The sequence below is a fragment of the Abrus precatorius genome, unplaced genomic scaffold, assembly GCF_003935025.1.
Source record: "Abrus precatorius isolate BTA unplaced genomic scaffold, Abrus_2018 Scaffold3, whole genome shotgun sequence".
NCBI classification, from domain to species: Eukaryota; Viridiplantae; Streptophyta; class Magnoliopsida; order Fabales; family Fabaceae; genus Abrus; species Abrus precatorius.
In genome coordinates this window covers 20,383,237-20,405,952 of record NW_020874373.1, presented here as the reverse complement: position 1 = coordinate 20,405,952, position 22,716 = coordinate 20,383,237, and the positions used below count along the sequence as shown (strand labels likewise).

Here is a 22,716-nt window from a genome sequence, read left to right as displayed (position 1 = left end):
CCATTGTGGACTTTATGTGGGCTAAGATTGTTGTGATGGGTGTGGATGGATCACTCTGTATTATTTCACGAATCCCATGAGAAATCATTCGTGATCCCAAGTTGTTATGATCCTGTGAAATGAGTGGGGAAGCACATGTGTGGCACCCGTCAAGCTTCATTATTTCCCAGTGTTGCTCTTTGGTGCACAATATTACGCGACATCTCCAAGAACAGTCGTTGTGAACGCATTCCACGACAAGCCTAGTTGTGCTTGACATCTTCACCTTGTAAGTGCAATGATTGACAATGTGAAATCTATTTATGGCATCTTGCACTTGTTCTTTTGTTAGGAACCGCTGGCCAACAAATAGTGTTCCAAGTGGATACACTACCATTTCACGTTCAAGTACATGGCCAAACTCAGAGTCATGTTCTTGTATTTGACTGGAAAAGTCTAAAAAATGTGGAGGTAGGTTGTATAATGGTAATGGTTGTGATGGTGGAATATTTAGAAGTGGGAGGGAGTCTTCTTCATCATCCTGCTGTTGAGATAGGATTTCATCTTCGTCCTCGCTAAAAGGATCAAATACTTCGTTTGGGAAACCCACAACAGCATGTTCTTCAATGAGAGTTTCTTCAAGAGGCTGAGAGGGTTGGGTTTGCTCAAATGGTTGTGAGGGTATTTCATTAAGGTCCATGAATTGACCAGTTAAAAGTTGTGTGTAGGACTGAAGGTCAGAATTCATATCATATGTTGGAAAAGATGGATTTATGGTTTCGTAAATTTGGTAAGGTGAAGATGAAGGCGAAAGTTGTGGTGGCTGTGTTTCGTTTGTAGCAAATGTAACATATAATTCTATACTTGATTGAAGTTGATTTGAATCGTGGATGTTGAACAGTGCCTCAATGTCTTCATCATCATTTAACTCAACACATGTGTAGTTACTAACTCCCGGGCCAAGTCTAATTGGGTAGCGAAAATGTATGGTTGTCACCCTTTCATTTTCGTCTCGGTTGAGTTTTGTGTGAATGATTTTCTTGAGCCTTTGTAGAGTCACTCCTCTCTTTAGATGTACCAATTTAGCTGATGATGAGGTGAACGTGACTCCTTCATAAGGACATTGGTTAATGGCACCATCAGAGTGAACAATGACATAGATTGAAGACATTTTTAGAAGGAGAAGGTTCACAAGAACAAGGAACAAGCTGAGAAGGTTGAATGAATAAAATGAACATGAATATGTCTATTTATAATGGTAACATTGGATTCTCAGTCATTCAATGCTTCACCACGTTTTACGAGTGAGAGTGACTTATCAGGTCACGCAGACCAAGACATAGTGACTTCTGAGGTCACGCAGACCAAGAGATAGTGACTTCTCAGTCACGCAGACCAAGAGATAGTGACTTCTCAGGTCACGCAGACCAATAGATAGTGACTTCTGAGGTCACGCAGACCAATAGATAGTGACTTCTGAGGTCACGCAGACCAAGAGATAGTGACTTCTCAGTCACGCAGATCAAGAGATAGTGACTTCTCAGGTCACGCAGACCAAGAGATAGTGACTTCTCAGGTCACGCAGACCAATAGATAGTGACTTCTGAGGTCACCCAGACCAAGAAATAGTGACTTCTCAGTCATGCAGACCAAGAGATAGTGACTTCTCAGTCACGCAGACCAAGAGATAGTGACTTCTGAGGTCACGCAGACCAATAGATAGTGACTTCTGAGGTCACGCAGACCAAGAAATAGTGACTTCTCAGTCACGCAGACCAAGAGATAGTGACTTCTCAGGTCACGCAGACCAATATATAGTGACTTCTGAGGTCACACAGACCAAGAGATAGTGACTTCTCAGTCACGCAGACCAAGAGATAGTGACTTCTCAGGTCACGCAGACCAAGAGATAGTGACTTCTCAAGATTCTAAGGCTACTCTCTCATACCGAAGTTTGTCTATAAATATGTTCATCCAAGGGCACATGTTTTCATTCAAACTTGCGTCCATCTTTGTTCTTCGTTTCTCTTTATCTTTGATCTCATTACTAAAAATGTTGCTCTGGAAGCAAAATGAACACAGGTCCGCCTTTATTGGAAGAACGGTAAGTTTTATACATTACCATTATGTAAATCAATATTCTACATATAATGTTACTAATTTATGAATAACTGCAGGAAACTGAAAACATGATTTCATCTTTCTGTCATTCAATGCCAGAACCCAGTCCTCTAATTGTACCCATACTTGAACAACTTGGTTTTGCTGGGGTTGCAAAATTAAGGCATCTTAAGGTGGATCACGCATTGATAACAGCTTTGGTCGAGAGGTAGAGACCTGAAACTAACACATTTCATTTTCCAACAGGGGAGTGCACCATAACCCTGGAAGATGTTGCACTACAACTCGGGCTAAGAGTTGATGGTTTACCAGTCATTGCTCCAACAATGTTTGACTGGGAGGAAATGTGTGACAAATATCTCGGTATCGTACCCGTCAAGGGAGAGTCACTAATTGGCTCTATGGTAAAACTGAAGTGGCTGAGAGACAACATGTTGCCATTACAAGAAGAATCATCTGAAGAAGAAGTTCACACTCATTGTAGGGATTACATACTAGGTTTAATTGGAGGTATTTTGATGCCTGACAAAACAGGAAACAAAGTACATCTTATGTATTTAGCTTTATTAACTAATCTTAGAAGAACAAGACGATATAGTTGGGGTTCTGCTTGCTTAGCTATGTTGTACAGGGAAATGTGTAGAGCCACGGAAGTTGGTAGCAAAACAATGGGTGGTTGCTCATCACTCTTAATGTCCTGGGCATGGTATCGCATGCCATATATTGCGCCAATTTCTAGTAATTTACCAACATACCCTCTCGTGTGCAGATGGAGTGGGGGTAGAGTACTCAACTTTCGAAATAAACCTCACAATGATGTTGTGGGGTACAGATCAATGTTTGATCATATTCAAGCTAATCAGGTAACTCTTCATATTTATTTTCTTATCTTTTATACATCATCTTAAGTAACAAAGTTAATTTTATTTGTAGTTTTTATGGGCGCCATATCAAGACTTGCAAACATCAATACCCATGGAAGCATATAGAGATGTCCAATTGTGGACTTCATGTACTACCATCCTTTGTTTTGCAATTGTTGAATGGCACCAAACAGATAGAGTCAAATTACAGTTTCGTCTCTTCCAAGAAGTCCCTTCTCCACCGAATAATTTGAATGACCTCCACAAAATTGACATGAGAGGAAGACAGGATGAAAATTGGGTTACAAGACATGCTCAATGGATCGAGATATGGAACAACAGACGTGAGCTGACAATAACGGGTCATCCAATGCAAGGCCCATTGTGTCACACACAAGAATACATGGAATGGTACATTGCCAATTCCATCTATTTTCTATCTGTGCCACCACTACTACAAGATCCAAGGAGGAGTGACCAACAATTAAGGACTACCAACACATTTGAAATCGGTACGACTTCCACACCGTCGTACCACGAGACTGCATCAATTTCTCCAAACATTACGCTAGAAGCAAATATTATTAATACAAGACATTCGTCTGCAACAACATCGGAGGATTTTTTTACAAACTTATTTGGAGTTGATTTTACAACTCCATCTTCAGCACAAACTTACATGCAGTCTCTTTACCAACCAGATTTTGCTAATGAACCTGGTAATTCATCAAATGCATTCCAACAAGTACACCTTCATGATGATCCAAATCCTCCACAAGTTCATCCTGAAATTCCAGAGCAACAACCACAACGACGAAACCTACCACGTCACAGACGTCGCCCTCGTTGTGGAACTGGCCACCATTACAGAGATAGTTAATTATTAATGTTGTTATGAATTTGTTATCATCTTTGTTAATGCACTTTGTCTTCATCAATGTTACCTTAATAATATGAAACCGTTAATATTAAAATATTTGTCTCAAGTATAAATAATTAACTTATAATTTAATATTTTATTTACTTTTTAAAAATAAATTTTTTTTCTCAAATAAAATTTATTTAAAATTATAATCATAAAGTTTTAGAGTTTAGGATATTAAAAATTATAATATTAAATAATGTCATTTTCAAACAAAATTAAAGTATTAAAAATTATAATATTAAATAATGTCATTTTTAAAAAAAACTAATTTAATTTACATGAATGTCAAAAGGCATCTTTATTGGTTGGGAGGAGACAAAGCTGGTTTGGAAGTATGTGAGATGGCTTGGATGAGAAGAGAATCTAATGTTGAGCGTGACTGACTAGTCACTATCTATTGGTTGGGAGGAGAGAATTGTGTCATGGAGAGGTCAAAATCACTCGTAAGATGTGATATGGCATTGAATGACGAGGAATCCAATGTGCCATTATAAATAGTCATATTCGTGTTCATGTTCTTCATTTGGGATACTGTTCAGGATACTGTTTATTATGATGGACCATGTGTCAAAGTGTCATTAACTTTACATCAGGAATCTATGACACCGCGTCAGTGCGTCAAATTGTCATTAACTTTACGTCAGGGTGTTAGGAATCAATTGCTTTATGTCAGTGCGTCAGAGTGTCATTAACTTTACGTCAGGAATCAATGACACCGCGTCAGTGTGTCAAATTGTCATTGACTTTACGTTACCAAAGTTAATCTCAACCATTGAACACATTATAAACGATCCTGACCATCCTTTTTTTTCAAGCACCTACTTTACAAATTGTCTATAAAAGACATATCATGTAGTTAACAAACACCACACATTCATTACAAAATATAACATTAACATCCAAAACTTTAGATGGAGGACTTCGGTATAACAAACATCGACAATTTCACAAATTCTCATCTAGCTGTTACGTTTGCAAATGGCCAGATTACCCATAATCACGAAGGTGTGAGCTTTCAGTGTTCATCTCCAAAATTATTTACGATCCCACATGAGTGCACATTCGTGGAGCTGAAACAAAGAATTTGCAATGCTTTAGGCATTGATCATAACACCCAGTTCACTAACTTGTACTATCGGAAACCAAATCACAGTGGTGAGGGTTTAGTTATATTTGAAGCTTTTTCTATTTTAACTGATGTTCATGTGGCGCAGATGCTTTCCTGGAAATCCAATTTTCCAGTCTCTTTAATCATTGAAATTTATGTCATCTATCAAAGATCAACAGAACAAATTATGACGCTTCTAAACCCTCCAGCCCCAAGCTCTTCATCAAACCCTCAATTCATCACTTCTAGCAAAGCTATAATATATTTTGGGGGACCTATCCAGCATGCCACCATCATGAACTGTCCACATGGTTATGGCCTTATGTTTAAATGTCTTCACCCAATAAGAATGATCATCCAACACAGCTGGACTTTCAATCAATTGTTTCAAGAGGTAAGTGAGGTATTGGATTATGGAGACAGGAAACAAATTACAATAATCAATTATAGACGACCGATCCGGGTCATCAACCAAAAACTCGTCTATGATTGCATAGAAATCAAAAATGATTCTGATGTGCAACAGATGATCGCACGATGGAAAAAAATATTTGAACTTCATTCAAGCATTCAACGTACACATAACTGGTCAAAGATTGAATTGTTTGTAGAAACAAAAGACCTACGACCCCCAACACTTGAAGAAAGACTTCGTGATTGGCATGACAGTAAGTATATTGACCATCATAGAGAGAAAAAAATATGCAATAGAAGATCTTTTTTAATTTTTAACCAATTAAATGTGTATTTTGTATTTTCTTTTCTATTTCCATGTCTGTTTCATTTTATTTTAATTATGAAAGTTTCATTTAGTTGTTGTTTATCTTCTTTTATTTAATTTTTTATCTATAAATTCATTTCATATTATCTAATAAAAATAATCTTAATGATTTCATTTAATTAATTTTGCATACAATAAATTAAAAAACAAAGATATTATCATAAATCAAATTATTTTATTTTTATTAATATCATTTTACAAACTAATTTATTAATTTTTAAAATTTTAATATTTTTTTTCATTAAATATAATTTTATTATTTAATTTATTAATAACTTTTATATTAATATATATATTAATTAAATAAATATTATTAAAATAAATAAAAATATGTTGAGATAAATATTATTAGTTAGGTAAATAAATATTAAAATGGGTGATTGAGATAAATAAATAAAAAATTATTCAAAATAATATTATCATATTAATATTCATAAATCATATGACTTTGGAGAGCGGTTAATCTACTTTGGAGAGCGGTTAAATATGAACCGCTCTCCAAAGTAGACTTCTCAGAGTGGTTCAAATTGGACCGCTCTCAGAAGTCGACTTTGGAGAGCGGTTCGTATTTAACCGCTCTCAGAAGTCATTTTGGAGAGCGGTTCTTATTTAACCACTCTCAGAAGTCGACTTTGAAGAGCAGTTCTTATTTAACCGCTCTCAGAAGTCAAATTTGGAGAGCGGTTCGTATTCTCTCAGAAGTCGCCTTTCTCGCCACGAATTTGAAGACCAGAATTCGGCTTTCGGGGAGTCGAATTCTGTACGTAAACAGTAATTCGGTCTACTTTGGTAAATATTTTTGGGACAGGTCTATTTCAATATTTTTATTTTTTTTATATATTATTTTGGTTAAAAATTCTATATTAACCGCCCATAATGGTCAGCGAGTTGACTAGGTCAATTTCACTGCATCTAACTTGATTTCATTTTTTAAAGTCCTTGTCCCATCTTTACGAAGTTACAATTACCTCTAAAATTAAATTTCACCGTTGAGTATAACTTTAACTTTCAAATAATCATTCATATAATGTTATTGTATATTTATTTTAAAATAAAAAACATGTTTATTGCATAGGCTATTGTTCTATTAGTTTTTAAGATAGGGCATGTGTTCTTATTTACGTTGATTCACAAACAAGGAATTCATAATACTTTTTGCAGAAATCAAAATTTTAAAGGAGAGGAATGAAATTACATCATTACAAATTATATTCACTTTTTATATGTAATATCTCTATTCTTTTTTATATAATTTTGATTAAACTTAATTAAAATGGGTAATATTTTAAATAAATTAAAAAAATTTATATGAATTTAAATCTTAAAATAATGGAAGTAACATTTTAGATAAATTAAAAAAATTTATGTAAATTTAAATTTTGAAATAATGAAAGTTATTAAAATCTTAAGATTTTATATATAAGTTTCATTCATAATATAAAAATATATTTTTATAATTTAAATTGAACATTAAGATAAAAGTATGATGGAGAGAATTAACTGCTAAATATTACAAATATACTTTAAATTATTAATTAAAATAAATTTTATCAAAATTTTTAAATTTCTAATAATTAATATCAAATTATTTGCGTATCAAAAATCAATTTCTAGTTAGTACTTTAAATAGAACATTCTAGTAATAAAAATATATTATTATTAATATAATAAATTATTAAAATCATTCCTACTAGATACTAAAATCTTTTAAATAAGATACTTTCAGGACTAAAGTATGCTTGGAAGGTGATTTTCTTGTTTAAATTTGTTTTCTTAGTTTAACACTTTCTCATTTTTTAGCATAGAGATGCTTTAATAATTGATTGTTCTCTTTCTTAAGATGGTCTACTTAATTAATCAATATTACTTTTTAAATTAAATTTCAAATTTTTATTTTCATGTTAAAAATTGTTTTTTTTTAATTAATCACTTGATCAAAATACCTTTCAAGTGTGTAACATCCTGTACTTTGATTTAAAAAAAATGAGGGTTGTTAAAGTATAATTGGAATAGATTTGGATAGAATTTATATTTTAAAAAAAACGTGAACAGTAAAACTGCCTATGATCAGTGTCGATGACAGTAAAACTGCCTATGAACAGTAAAACTACTTATGAACAATGAATCGCCTATGTATAGTAACTAATGACGTCATCAGTGACATCAGCATAATGTCACATCCGCATACAGTACATGTGCATATTGTTTCTGGCGTGAACAGTGACTGCGAACAATGTTACCGGCGTGAACAGTAACGCAGTGAACAGTGTTTCCAGCGATGAACAACAATTCCGGCGGTGAACAGTGAATTTCAAAAATTTTCTATAAAAAGGGGGTTTCACACGAAATTTTCATTTCTTCAGTCCTATCCAAGGTTCTCAAAGATTCTAAGACTATATCTCACCATTTTCTCTCATACTAAACCCTCCTAAAATTATATTTCTCTTCAGATCTTTGATTCTACGTCCGTTCTAAAAGATTTCAAGTAAGTTTCTCTAAGTTTGAAGTTAGATTTATCGTTCATTTCTCTTCTTCTTCTTTTTCTTATAAATGTTCATGGTATTCTTAGGAAAAACTCCATTCTAGAGTTAAATCTTCGGTTAAATCTTTGTAAAAGCTCTGTTTTGAGATAAGGGGGGCTCTACTTTATCATTTTGTTATGTTTATTACTTGTATTCTCCTAGATTTTGTCATGTATGTGATTATATGTGAAATAATCCTTGGTTTATGAAAAATAATCGGTGAAAAGTGACAATAATTGGTTGTTTATGTGATTTCATGATGAATACATGGTAAAAATATGATATTATGTTCAAATAAGGCATGATAAGGTATATTGAGGATGGTTGATATGATTTTGTGATTTTGTGATTTTGTGATATGAAATATACAAAGAGATGGATGTTTTATATTTGAATATATTGTATTTCATGTAAAAATGATGTGTAATGTGAATATGTCATGGTTTGATGTATATGATGAAAAAAAGTATGTGAAAATATAATGAAAAATATGTGAACATGAGATATGGCATATGTGAACATGTGAATATACTTGAAAGAGTATGAGATGGAAAAGGATATGATGTAAATAGTTACAGAGATACACTGGGGGAGTGGAAGATGAAGACGATATGAGATATCTTGGAGAAATGCAGGGTGGTGAGTGACATTCGGGATTGTGCATGGAATATTGTATTCGAATGCACTACATGGCCACACACTCGTTTTTCGACTTGACTCCTGACCATTACCTTTGCTAAGGGGCTGTCTATTGTATGCGTTGTATCTGTATTGCATGGGGCCATCTGACGACTATTTACATGGATGTGTAAGACCTCGGGATAGAGGCATCGGATAACTGTGGCCACAGGGCACGGTAAACGCGGATAAAAAAAAAAGAAATTGTGAATCTGTGGAATATAATATATGTTGAGATGAGAACATGCTTTATATGACACTGTGATATGTAATGCCATGATGTTTTCTTTAAACGTGATAAGATATGTTTTGTGATGAATATGTGTGAAGCATGAGTGGTAGGGTAGAGACTCACCCTTACACAATATTTTCAGGAAACCAGGACGAATAGTATCAAGCTCACAGTGCATGGATAGATGAGAACTACTATAGAACTTAGTTATTTTGAATTATGTAATGGATATTTTCAGTTCTATAGCATTCTTTTGAAACAGTTGTAAAACTACTATTTCTTTTTGTTGCTGATGAAAATTCTAGAATCTTTGTTTTTCTAAAATACTTATGAATTAATAAAATTTTACTCTATGAACCTTATATCATTTCAATGTCTCTTTCTTATTAGAGATTTTTTGAAAGAAATTTTACTTTACCATTTAAATTTTTATAAAAATTTATCATATATTGAAGAAAAAAAATATAAGGTGTTACAACGTGTATAATGAAAAGTATTTGAAAAAAGCAGAAGAAGACACTTTCTAAAAACATACTTAGTATCTTGCTCTCGTCACTTAGTGAAAGGTTTGAAAGTTTTAATATTTAGAAGAAATGGGGAAGAATACTTTCTAAAACACACTTAAGACATTGCTACTTGAAAGGTTTGATTTGGTATTTGGAAAGAACGAATACGGACATTTTCCAAAACATACTTTAAATTTTTCTCCCTTCATTTAGTGAAAAGTTTTAACATTTTGGTATTGGGAACAGCAACAAAGGACACTTTTGAAACATAGTTAATACTTTGCTTCCCTCGCATAAGTGAAAGATTCCTCAAGAGCATGGAAGAAAAAGTTCAGATCTCCCAAAGTAGGAGTATATAGGCACACTTGTGAAGTACATGTTTAAAACGCTCTTAGGGTCAAATTGCTGATAAATGAAAGTCACTCAAGGACTTTCGAAGCAAAAATTGAATCTTGCAGTCAGGCGACATTGAAGCAAAGCTTGATCTTGCCACATATGTGAAAACACAAGAGCAAGTGTAAGAGCAAACACAAGTACAAACCAAAAACTAAAAAGACAAATATAAATGAAAAATTAGGAGCAAGTGCAAACAACTGCGAAAAAATAAAATCGAAAAGAAAGTATAAAATCAAAGGCTAGAAAATGCAATAACTTTCATAGTCCTTTTTGTAAAGGTTATATGAAGGCTAGTTAAGGTCTAGAGTGAGGCAAAGATTTTATGAGCATACCCATAAAACTAAAACAACAAAGCACACAGCTATAGCAAAGGAAGACAAAGGTCATAATAAGTATACATGACATTATCAAGTCATGTATTAGGTGTTCCAAAAAAAATAAAATGAAATTATGCAAAATATGTTAGACAAGACACAAGCATAATCAAAGTAAAATAAGATATTTACCTTCAGCTAGTGAAAGGTACGAGCACTTTGATATTTAGAAAGAGCGGAGAACGCTTTCTAAAGCACGTTTAAAACATTGCTTCCTTAAACTAGTGAAAAATCTGAGCATTTTAGTATTTGAAAAAAGTAGACAGATACTTTATAAAACAGCTTAATACTTTGCTCTTTTCACACAAGCGAAAGTCTCCTCAGGAGTTTGGAAGAAAAAAATTTGAACCCATCCTCTCTCTTTCTGTATACACACACTCGACCACAACAGGTTGATCTTTTGATCACAGATTTTATTGATGTCGCAATTGCGACTTCTTCTCACCTCCACTGCAAACCATGTTGTCACCATCACCTCCTTCTATCATATATAATAGCCACCATTTTTTCATGTCTTACAACGATGGTGCAATGTCATTGTAGCAAACTCCAAAACCAACCCAAGCTTTTATTTTGTTTGATTTGCTTGGAATCTTCAAGTCCCATATCTGAAGTTCTGCGTGTATAAAGTTCGAGAATTATTTTCATAAATTAAAATAATATATTAGCAGCCGAAAATTTTGATTGCTAGTCGAGCGATTGAAAAATTTTGTTGTTAATACGGTCACTAATTTGGCAAATAAAAAAAATGTGGTGGGTAATTCATTTTTTGCAGTTTAACATTGAATTAGCGATCAAATATTTATTTCCTTTTTGCAACAAAATATTTTGGTTGCTAATTTATTATGTGCAATTTAGCAACCAAATTCATATTTTAGTTTTGGCACTGAATATTTTAGTCGCTAATTTGATTGCTATTTCTGTAAAAAAAAATAAAATTAATATTATAATTATCATCGGATAATTCGAAAGATTTTGACTCTCTCTTTGTATGTATATTTGAATGTGATGTTTATCTTCTTGTTACGCTATTGTGTTAATTGAGTATAAGTTCCGATGAATCTACCTTAACATATCTAATTGCATTTAGAACTTTTAAATAATCGCTGAATGGATATAAAAAATTTTAGTCTTTTGCCTTGCAAATTTATATTAGAGATAGTTTGACTTTCACCGAATCCATTATAAAATAATCGCTATTCCTCCAACTGCTCATGTCGACGGTTCTAAGGTATTATGATAAAGCATGTAAAACAAGGTGAGTTTGCAAAAGAGTAACTATTTGGATCAAGTCTGAAGAAATGAGACAAAGTCTAAAACTCTTGGATTTAGCTGATAAACCTTCCATTATAAAATACTATTATGAGAAAACCTACTAGGTACAAAGCCAAGTTGACGGGGTAATACCGAAACATTTTCCACAGTCTAATCTTTGATCAAGCATGTATCTAGTTGTTAGGGAATGGTTCATCTTCAAATAAATAATTAATTGCATGAGAGATAAACTGCAAGCCAATTCAATGCTTTCATCCTTATAAATAGCAAGCTTCGCATGATCAAATATCAATTCCCAAAATCGATTAAAACATAGAATCATTAAAGAGTGGTATTGATCGACAGGCAAAAATGAAAGTTCTCTACTTTCTTGTTGCTACCTTAGCTTTGGCATCCTCTCTTGTCTTTGCTTATGACCCCAGTCCTCTACAAGATTTTTGTGTGGCAATCAACGAAACCGATGGTGGTATGTACAAACGTTCCTAACATGTCTTGCTACATAAATTTTAATATTCTCGTAATAACAAGAACGTATTGTTTAAAAAATGTTCCTTGTTAATTTGCAGTGTTTGTGAATGGAAAATTCTGCAAAGACCCCAAACTTGTGAAGGCTGAAGATTTCTTCAAACATGTGGATCCCGGAAATGCAAACAACCCACTGGGCTCACAAGTGACTCCGGTCTTTGTTGATCAACTACCAGGACTAAACACACTTGGTGTATCTTTGGCTCGCATAGATTTTGCACCTAAGGGTTTAAACCCTCCCCATATTCACCCTCGAGGCACTGAGATCCTTTTAGTCCTTGAAGGCACTCTTTTTGTTGGATTTGTCGCCTCTAATCAAAACAATAATCGTCTCTTCACCAAAGTGCTTAATAAGGGTGATGTTTTTGTGTTCCCAATTGGTCTCATTCATTTCCAGCTCAATGTGGGATACGGAAACGCTGTTGCCATTGCTGCTCTCAGTAGCCAAAATCCAGGGCTTATCATTGTTGCAAATGCTTTATTTAAATCTAATCCACCTATTTCTCCAGAGGTTCTTACTAAAGCGTTCCAGGTAGACAAGAACACAATTGCTTATCTTCAGAAGCAATCTTGGTATGACAACAACTAGTTTCTCAGCATTCATGCTCAATTTATTCTGATGGGATATATCACAACAGTGTTTCGATCGTCTCAACCATTTGACCGTCTCCAAATTAATACTTAGGGTTATTATAACAAATAAATTGGATGCGGAGGCTATAATGATACATTATAGTTGTTATCTTTGATTTATTTTGGTTAAATACATTGTTTTGTTGATGTTATACTAAAGTTTCACTTCCTCCTTACTTTGTCAAATTATATTTTAGTTAGGGTATGTGTTCGTATTTATGTTAATTTACAAACAAGGAATTCATAATACTTTCTGCGAAAATCAAAATCAAATACATATACCATATTGTACGTATATGATATAGCGTCTTCCTCAACTACAATACTTTGCCAACTATAATAACATTATTTGCCTTTTTAATATCTTTGGTAATATGGAATCAAAATACAAAAGGAAAATGTATAATATTTCTCCAAATACATAGTTGTTTACGGTGGGTTTATTTTCAATAAATAAATAAATTTAAGAGTAATCTGTTTGAATTTAATTTATATTTTCTTAATGAATTCTTTATTAATGTGATTTTAAAAAAGTAAAATTAATGAATATGAGTGGATGGCATTTGAATGAGAAATAGAAAAAGAAAAAGAAGAACAAAAGGTGTAACTTCAAATGAGACTATATACTTGTTAATTTCTGGTAGAGTTTAATTTAAATAAAATTGAAAGTATTTAAGAATTAAGAATTTTTTTTTGTGCTAATGAATTAAGAAGTGTTTTATCCTCACATCTAAAGACATATTTATATATATATATAGAAAAAGAATACTAAAGTAACTTTCTATGGACATATATCTAAACCTTATGAAAATTGGAATTGTTTATGCACATTCTTGATCCAATTCGCTAATATTCACCGCCGAGCGAGTTGACTAGGTCAATTTCACTGCATCTAACTATGGTTTCATTTTTTAAAGTCCTTGTCTCATCTTTGCTAAGTTACAATTACCTCTAAAATTAAATTCACTGTTGAGTATAACTTTAACTGTCAAATAATGATTCATATAATTTTATTGTATATTTATTTTAGAAAAAAATACGTGTATATTGATCAATTGGATTTTTATAACATTATTTCCTCTCATTCATAACTCATTAATCCTCTTTTGTGTCTAATTGGTTGAATTGGATCATTTTATGATGTTTGAATTTTATTTGGGCTTTATTTAATTTTTCTAGTATTTGGCAAATTCTGATACTGTTTTGGTTTCTAGATCATATCTTGAGTTGTAGAATTCTTTTCATTGCGATTCTTGATTTGTAGGAAAGCTAAGAGAAAGGTGCACAATTCCTATGAGAGGTCAGAAACCAATTCTGATGATAAGAAGCTGAAACTGGGCCTGAAAAAAGTCAGAAAGCTGCAGTCGCTGATCCTCAGCAAGGTGCAATATTTGGGCCATATATCAGTCCACAGACATCCGATTAAGCCCATTACAGTGACGTTTTGAAGCTGACATCCAAGGCTACAATTTTCCTTCAGGTCACCAAACAAAAGGAGGCCATTTTCATAGCTGAAATAATGGAAGAAAGTGACGAACAAAATTTTGAATTTTGAATTTAATTTTTTTGGCTCTTTTTTTTTTTCCTCTCTCTCTCTCTCTCTCGGCCCCTCTTACCTTTACGACTTGTTTCCCTCCATTCATGGAAACTTAGATTTTCATCTAATTCAAGGATTAAAAAGGATGTGACACTCTTGAGGATTGATCTCACATTGGCATAAATTCAATAACAAATTCGGTTTCATCTCTTTCTTATTTTCTCCTTCTTTTGCTAATTATATTTTCGAATTGAAGTTATTCGTTTGGATTGATGATTATGCATCTGGTTGATTACGTATTATTTGATTGATATATGTAATTTAGTTTTAAGGGTTTTAAGGAACATGAATTGGATTTTCAGATTTGAAAACTACGATTAGCGGCATTGGTAAATTAAATTGGCACAATTTAATTAGGTTATAGAGTTTTCTGAACTTTAAGTGATTATGTGTTAATCGAATGCATGAAGGTTTTCATGTTAATGCTGAGTTCAAATTGAGGTTTCATTCAGATTCATTGTTAATTACTAAATTGCTTGTTGATGTATTCTCTTAAAAATCCGGTGATAGAGTAGTCATTGTTCTTCTTAATTCTTGGATTGGAATTTCAATTTCTGTTCACTCTTCATTCTAATTTTTTTTCTTTTATAAACAAACCCCCCGTCTTATATACTCTCTCAATAGATTAATTCGTCCTTGTGATTCTTTGAGAAACGACCCTAGTTGCTTATCTCGTACTATAGTAATTAGGTGTATTTTGACCTGTGTGCGACCACGTGTTAAATTGGCGCCGTTGCCAGGGAATCACTGACGTTTTTAACATATTTAGAGTGTTAATCTTCCTTATTTTGTTTTGTGTTCTATGTGAAAAATTCTGGTTGTTGTTTTGAGGTATTTATTATGAGTCTTATAGGTGAAAACTTCACTACTAGTTTGACTTTGGAGTTTGAGGCTGAATTTTGGTGTCCAAATAGCACTCATCACGCTGATCAACTTTGTCCAAAGGAGCTCCTGCAAATTCCTTTATCTGGTAGGTGTTTTTCTACAAAAAGGTAAAAAGGTAATTTTTTTGGCGACTAACTCGGATTGAGCTGAAACTTGGTCAGACATTGCAGAAAAATTCAAGGATCAATACCCCAAAATTTAGAGACTAAATTGAGTGGTTCACCCCTGAAATTCCAAAATTCCATCGTTTAGACCACTTTTTCAATTTTTTTAGTATTTTAGGATTTTTAAAAATAGTAAAAAAATTCTCAAAAATAGGAAATTTTATTTCTAGTACTTCTGTGGTGGTCCCATATTTTTTTAAAAATATTTCGTTAGTTTTATTTCCCTATTAGCATTCTGTCGACATATTGTGTGTCTAGCATTCTGATGTGTCTGATGTTGCATGACACGAGCTAACCCTGGTGAATTGCATCATTTTAATCCTGAAATTGATAGGACATTTCATCATTTAAGTAGAACACATAAAAGACTTTCCTTCACTAATATTCAAGTTGATAATAGTGTAGGTTCTACTAGTAGTGTTAATCATTCTGTTTTTATGCATTCTGATTCCGAGGATATTATTAATATGGCTAACAGAACTTTAAAGGAAATTGCAGCACCTGATGTCAACTATCACGCTTTGGCAATTCGGTATCCGAATTTGGATGCAGACTTTGAGCTCAAATCAGGGCTGATACATCTACTGCCCAAGTTTCATGGTTTAGCTGGGGAAGACCCTCACAAGCACTTGAAGGAATTCCATGTGGTGTGCTCAACCATGAAGCCACATGGAGTGGAGGAGGACCACATCAAGCTGAGGGCATTTCCTTTTTCTTTGGATGGATCTGCCAAGGATTGGTTGTACTACTTGCATCCTGGTTCCATCACAAGCTGGCAGGACATGAAGAGGATGTTCTTGGAGAAGTTCTTCCCTACCTCAAGAGCTGCTTCTATTAGGAAAGAAATTTGTGGCATAAGGCAGATTACTGGAGAGACTCTGCATGAGTATTGGGAGAGGTTCAAGAAATTGTTTGCAAGCTGTCCACACCATCAAATCAGGGACCAGCTCCTCATTCAATATTTTTATGAAGGACTCATGCTAATGGACAGAAGTATGGTTGATGATGCTTCTGGAGGGGCTTTGGTAGACAAAACTCCCACTGCAGCTCGTGAATTGATTGCAAACATGGCTGCCAATGCACAACAGTTTGGTACCCGAGCCATGGTGTCTACAAGAGGAGTGAATGAAGTGAAAACCTCTGATACAAACCAACAAAGGATGGAGAACAGAATAGAAGAGTTGACAACTTTGGTGAGACATTTGGCACTCGGTCAGACACAACAACCTCAACAGTCCATCCCAGCAGCAGCAAGTATTTGTGGAATTTGCTGTTTCCAACAACAGCAGCAGCAAAGGAATTATGACCTCTTTTCCAATACATACAATCCCAGATGGAGAGATCACCTGAACCTGAGGTATGGTAATTCTAATAAGTTCCAACAGCATCAACAACAACCTCAATATCAGTTCAGGCACCATGCTAGAGAACCAAACATGAGGTAGCAGTATTCACAGCAAGCTAAACCAAACCAACCACAAAGTAGTAGCTCAGAACCAAGCCTAGCAAATTTGGTGAAGCAGATGGCAACTAGTAGTGTCCAGTTTCAGCAGAGAACAGAAGCCAGCATCCAAAATCTGCAAACACAGATTGGTCAGCTGGCTACAACAGTAAATGAGCTGAAATCCCAAGGTTCTGCCAACCTTCCCTCCCAATCCGTGAGTAATCCAAGGAATGTGAGCTCCATCACTTTGAGAAGTGGCAAGCAGCTTGAAGTTCCAGATTTTGCAGAACATTCTGCTGCAGCAGGAAAATCAAATTCTGCAGAGATAGATGTAGTTGAAGAGCAACTAGAGCCATCCAACAAGAGAGACAATAGCCATTCTGAACCAAACATTCTGTTGCCTTTTCCAAATAAAGTGACTCAAAACAAGAAGATAGCAGAGGCAGAAATGGACAAGGAGATCATAGAAACTTTTAGGAAAGTTGAAGTTAATATTCCACTCCTAGAAGTTATCAAACAGATCCCAAAGTATGCCAAGTTTCTCAAGGACTTGTGCACTCATAGAAGAAGGCTAAAGGGAAATGAAAAAGTGAGCATGGGCAGAAATGTTATTGCATTTCAAGTGTGGGGGTTCGGAAAGAATGCAAGAAGAAAAAAAAATGAAGAAAAAGAAATAAAAAAATTATTACAAAGAAAATGGGAAATTTTGATGAAGGGAAAAGGAAGTCCAAGGAGAATAAATGTGTGTTATGGCTTGATTTGTCTAAGGACCAATGTTATTCCTATTCTTACCTTAGCCCCATTACAACCATTGAATAAAGTCCTCTTGATTTGTGTTTGCATATGATTGTAAGTAGTAGAGAAGTAGAAGATTAACAAGCTTATGGTAATGCATTGTCTTTTGAGGTGACTTGAGTGAAACACTTTGAACCATATACTTGAGAGTTGAGTTGTATACACCATCTTGTAAGATCTTTCATGCTTGATCTATACACTTTGAATGATATTGCTTGGCTTGCATTTTTGAGAGGTTGGGAGTTGGATGTTTGATTGTTGTAGAACTCTTGATGCTTTATTTGATCTTGTGTCCTTAAGTTCAGCACTTCGAAGGATTAATTGGAGAATTTGTTTATTTGTTTTGATTATTCTATGATTTTTAGGTTACATGTTTTTATTCGCTTGATTGTGTCTTACATGCGGACATGCAAGAGCTAAGTGTGGGAGAATTTGATTAATTAGATTTTTATAACATTATTTCCTCTCATTCCTAGCTCATTAATTCTCTTCTGTGCCTAATTGGTGGAATTGGATCATTTTATGATGTTTGAATTTTATTTGGGCTTTATTTAATTTTTCCAGTATTTGGCAAATTCTGATACTGTTTTGGTTTCTGGACCATATCTTGAGTTGTAGAACTCCTTTCATTGTGATTCTTGATTTGTAGGAAAGCTAAGAGAAAGGTGCACAATTCCTATGAGAGGTCAGAAACCAATTCTGATGATAAGAAGCTGAAACTGGGCCTGGAAAAAGTCAGAAAGCTGCAGTTGCTGATCCTGAGCAAGGTGCAGTATTTGGGCCATATCTCAGTCCATAGACATCTGATTAAGCCCATTCTAATGGCGTTTTGAAGCTGACAACCAAGGCTACAATTTTCCTTCAGGCCACCAATCAAAAGGAGGCCGTTTTCATAGCTGAAATAATGGAAGAAAGTGACAAACAGAATTTTGAATTTTGAATTTGATTTCCATCTAATTCAAGGATTAAAAGGGACGTGACACTCTTGAGGATTGGTCTCACATTGGCATAAATTCAATAACAAATTCGGTTTCATCTCTTCCTTATTTTCTCCTCCTTTTGCTAATTATATTTTTGAATTGAAGTTGTTCGTTTGGATTGATGATTATGCATCTGGTTGATTACGTATTATTCGATTGATGTATGTAATTCAGTTTTAAGGGTTTTAAGGAACATGAATTGGATTTCTTGATTTGAAAACTACGATTAACAGCATTGGTAAATTAAATTGGCACAATTCAATTAGGTTCTAGAGTTTTCTGAACTTTAAGTGATTATGTGTTAATCAAATGCATGAAGGTTTTCGTATGAATGTTGAGTTTGAATTGAGGTTTCATTCGGATTTATTTTTAATTACCGAATTGCTTGTTGATGTATTCTCTTAAAAATTCGGTGATAGAGTAGTCATTGTTCTTCTTAATTCTTGGATTGAAATTTCAATTTCTGTTCACTCTTCATTCTAATTTTTTTTCTTTTATAAACAAACCCCCCGTCTTATATACTCTCTAAATAGATTAATTCGTCCTTTTGATTCTTTGAGAAACGACCCTAGTTGCTTACCTCATACTATAGTAATTAGGTGTATTTTGACCCGTGTGCGACCACGTATTATTTATTGCATAGGCTATTAACTAATTTTAGTTTTATAATAAGGCGTTTCTGCAATAACTACTTATGTTTCTTCTTTTGATCTACTTTCATTACATCCTTTCTCCATTTTTTTTATACTTGTTTTGCTTTTATCAAACGGTTCCATTTTCGTTCATTTTCATTTTTCATTATATTGTACAAATGAATTTAAATGGCTTCCATAGGAAAAGGTCCTTTTCAATCCCAAGCAATGAACATACATGTTCTAGAACATCATTAGAACCCGCATTTTAGTGAGGAAAAGGAACTTCATTTTTTCCCTAGAGCTTGAAAGATAAGCAAATTGAATTTTAATTGGAAAATGTGTGTATTAATTAATGGGTAGTTTCTATAATGCCTTTAATGATTAAGTCTCTTTAATGTCTCTAATTTCTTCTGAAAAAAGAAAAAATCACAGCGTTTAAGAATATCATCAAATGTTTTTTAAATAATTACTCAAACATTTTCTGAAACACTTTATTGAGATTTTGTATATATTTAGCATATTTTCTGTTGCGATATAAAAAATTGATATTCTTTGATTTTAATTTATAGTTTCCATAGACAGATAGTTTCCTTAGGTATATTGAATCTAATCCCAAAATTCTAGGAATAGATTCTGAAATATTGTACACAATGTTCATAAAATACAACTATATAACTATAATCATTAATCTTTGACCCACGTGTCGACCAATTAATAAACTCCTTAATCAAACTTAAAATTTACCATTACAACTGATCTTACTGTGTAAAACATAATATTGTTCCTCTCGTGAAGTTTAGATGAAATACGCGTAGCATTGCGTTGCAAATATAAGAATGGAATAATATTCAGCAAAAACATGATCAAGAGTTTAAGTCAGGAAATGAGTGTGAGGCTTATAGTGCTCTTACTCTCAGTTGTTATGCGTAATTCAAGAAAGCATCCACCACCGTCATTTCCATAAGATTTTTTAAATTGCTCCCATCTTCCACACTTCTAGTGTACCTCTGAACTATCTACACTCGTCCTAACAATTTACCTTTCTCATTTTATTTCTCCTTTCATACTTCCCATTTTATTTCTATGTTTTTTATTCTGGCTCTATTCCTCTCATTAGTCATCATAGCTTGAACTCATTATTTTCTATTAACATATTATTCATCCTTTCATCTCTCTATTTTGCTCTAAATCATTATTATATCATACATCAATCCATCATTGTCGAAGGTTGGCCATGACTCCCAGACTCAGTCCATAACACACATACATATATGCTCAAAATAAATGTTATACACATTCTTAATCACAAAAAAAACATGTTTTCATCTAAGATATATATACATAATCACGCTCACAACATTTTCATGAGCACAAACATACCATGTTCATAGTAATGAGGTAGAGCTCTCCTTACCTCAAAACACAAGTTCAATGAAAGAGAGAGTGAAAATGGGTGGTCCAAAGGATAAAATCATGCTATACCTTATAAAGAGGAATACTCTTTGAGAAGAGATGAAATAGAAAACATAGAGATGAAAACAAGAAGCCAAGCTCTAAGATACTCACAAAGGATATGCATATAAGGATTAAAATTATTACCCACGTTAGTATGAGACTAAATATAGGTATTTTTAAAAAATGTAGGTATGAAAATGGGTGTTATAATACCCTATCCATACTTTACCTATTATTAATCCACTCTTATCCCCACAACGCTACGTGCATTTCATCTAAACTTCACTAAAGGAACAATATTACATTTAAATGGCTAGATATAGGTATGTGAGTTCTATTCTAATGATGAACATCATTAGAACCTGCATTTTAGTAAAGATTGCGGGTTTTAATGATGTTCTAGAACATACATGTTCATTGCTTTGGGGTTGAAAATGACCCTTTCTTAAGGAAGCCATTTAAATTCATTTATACAATATAACGAAAATGAAAATGAATGAAAATGGAACTGTTTGGTAAATGCAAAACAGGTATAAAAAAAATGGAAAAATGATGTAATGAAAGTAGATCAAAAGAAGGCACATAAGAAGTTATTGTAGAAACGCCTTATTATAAAACTAAAATTAGTTAATAGTCTATGCAATACACACGTTTTTTATTCTAAAATAAATATACAATAAAATTATATGAATCATTATTTAAAATTTAAAGTCATACTCAAGGGTTAAATTTAATTTTAGAGGTAATTGTAACTTGGCAAAGATGGGACAAGGACTTTGAAAAATGAAACTGTAGTTAAATGTGATGAGATTGAGCCAGTCAACTCGCTAACCCATTATGGATAGTGAATATTACACTACAAGAAAATTATGGTTTACCAATGGTTAATTATAACATTAACGAGGGTTTAAACTGTCGTAAATGACGTTACCCACGGTTGATAAAACCATAGTTAATTTAAGCGTGGCACACAGATTGACCGACGGTTTTGAACAACCGCAGGTAATTTTGGTATTTGTCGTGGTTAAACCAACCTCTGTTAATTAACAACGGTTTCAGATAACCTTCGTAAATTGCCGGTGGTTCAGTAACCATCGTTAATTGCCCGCGGTTCATTAACCATTGTTAATTGCCTGGGGTTCATTAACCATCGTTAATTGCCCACGGTTCCATAACCATTGTTAATTACTTACGGTTTAGTAACTGCCGTTAAATTCCCGCAGTTCAGAAACTGTTGTTAGTTAGCCTGGGTTTGGTAACCATCGTAAAATACTTGCATTTTATAAACCACCATTAAATTTCACATGGATTACCCGCGATTTGAAACCCCCGTTCATTTGCCAGAATTGCCAGCAGTTTTGAAACCCCCATTAAATGCATGTGAATATATATAATTTGAATAATTAAAATATAGCTTATTTTTAATTCACCTGTATATCATATAATATTACATAAAATTCAAATAATTTTGTTTAATTGATAAACATAACAAATTTTAAAAACCACAAACACTTGTATAAAATCAAAAGTGATACATAAAGATTTTATAATACAAACTTATAATAATATTCTAATTAAAATAAAACATGTCATGTCTTTCATTCATAGATGAACTACTGCAATAAATCCCTAAGAAAACTACTCTTCAGCTGGAGAATTTGAAGGAGAATGATCAGTCACATTAGTTGGTTGTGCACTTCCTTGATCAGAAACCTGAAATATAGTAATTAAGAACAAGTTCAAAATTTGAATTGTATGTAATTTATTTAATACATTATTAAAACAATTAAATTTAAAAGGATTACCGGTGAACTTTGAAACATAGCTAAGTCTGGAGGTAGTT

At 33.4% G+C, this 22,716-nt stretch overlaps 2 protein-coding genes across 3 annotated transcripts; both read left to right on the top strand.

Annotated features, from left to right (window-relative positions):
• Positions 1 to 8,928: 8,928 nt before the first annotated feature.
• On the top strand, positions 8,929 to 12,874 carry LOC113860810 (germin-like protein subfamily 1 member 7). 2 transcript variants are annotated; one of them, XM_027493326.1, is made up of 3 exons: positions 8,929 to 8,938; positions 12,119 to 12,226; positions 12,327 to 12,874. In XM_027493326.1, the coding sequence occupies exons 1-3, from the start codon at positions 8,929 to 8,931 to the stop codon at positions 12,872 to 12,874; spliced, it is 666 nt and encodes a 221-aa protein (XP_027349127.1). The 2 variants fall into 2 exon arrangements, with proteins under 2 accessions (XP_027349127.1, XP_027349126.1); XM_027493325.1 differs by lacking the exon at positions 8,929 to 8,938 and having other exon boundaries at positions 12,106 to 12,226.
• A 2,971-nt stretch (positions 12,875 to 15,845) lies between these two features.
• LOC113862315 lies at positions 15,846 to 17,009 on the top strand. Its single transcript, XM_027495406.1, has one exon. The coding sequence runs from the start codon at positions 15,846 to 15,848 to the stop codon at positions 17,007 to 17,009; it is 1,164 nt and encodes a 387-aa protein (XP_027351207.1).
• The last annotated feature ends 5,707 nt before the right edge of the window (positions 17,010 to 22,716 follow it).

Excerpts from the sequence above, each read along its gene's own strand:
- LOC113860810 (XM_027493326.1), top strand. Across the intron at positions 12,227-12,326 it reads AATCAACGAAACCGATGGTG|TGTTTGTGAATGGAAAATTC; the intron begins GTATGTACAAAC and ends GTTAATTTGCAG.
- LOC113862315 (XM_027495406.1), top strand. The coding sequence starts at position 15,846 with ATGACACGAGCTAACCCTGGTGAATTGCATCATTTTAATCCTGAAATT.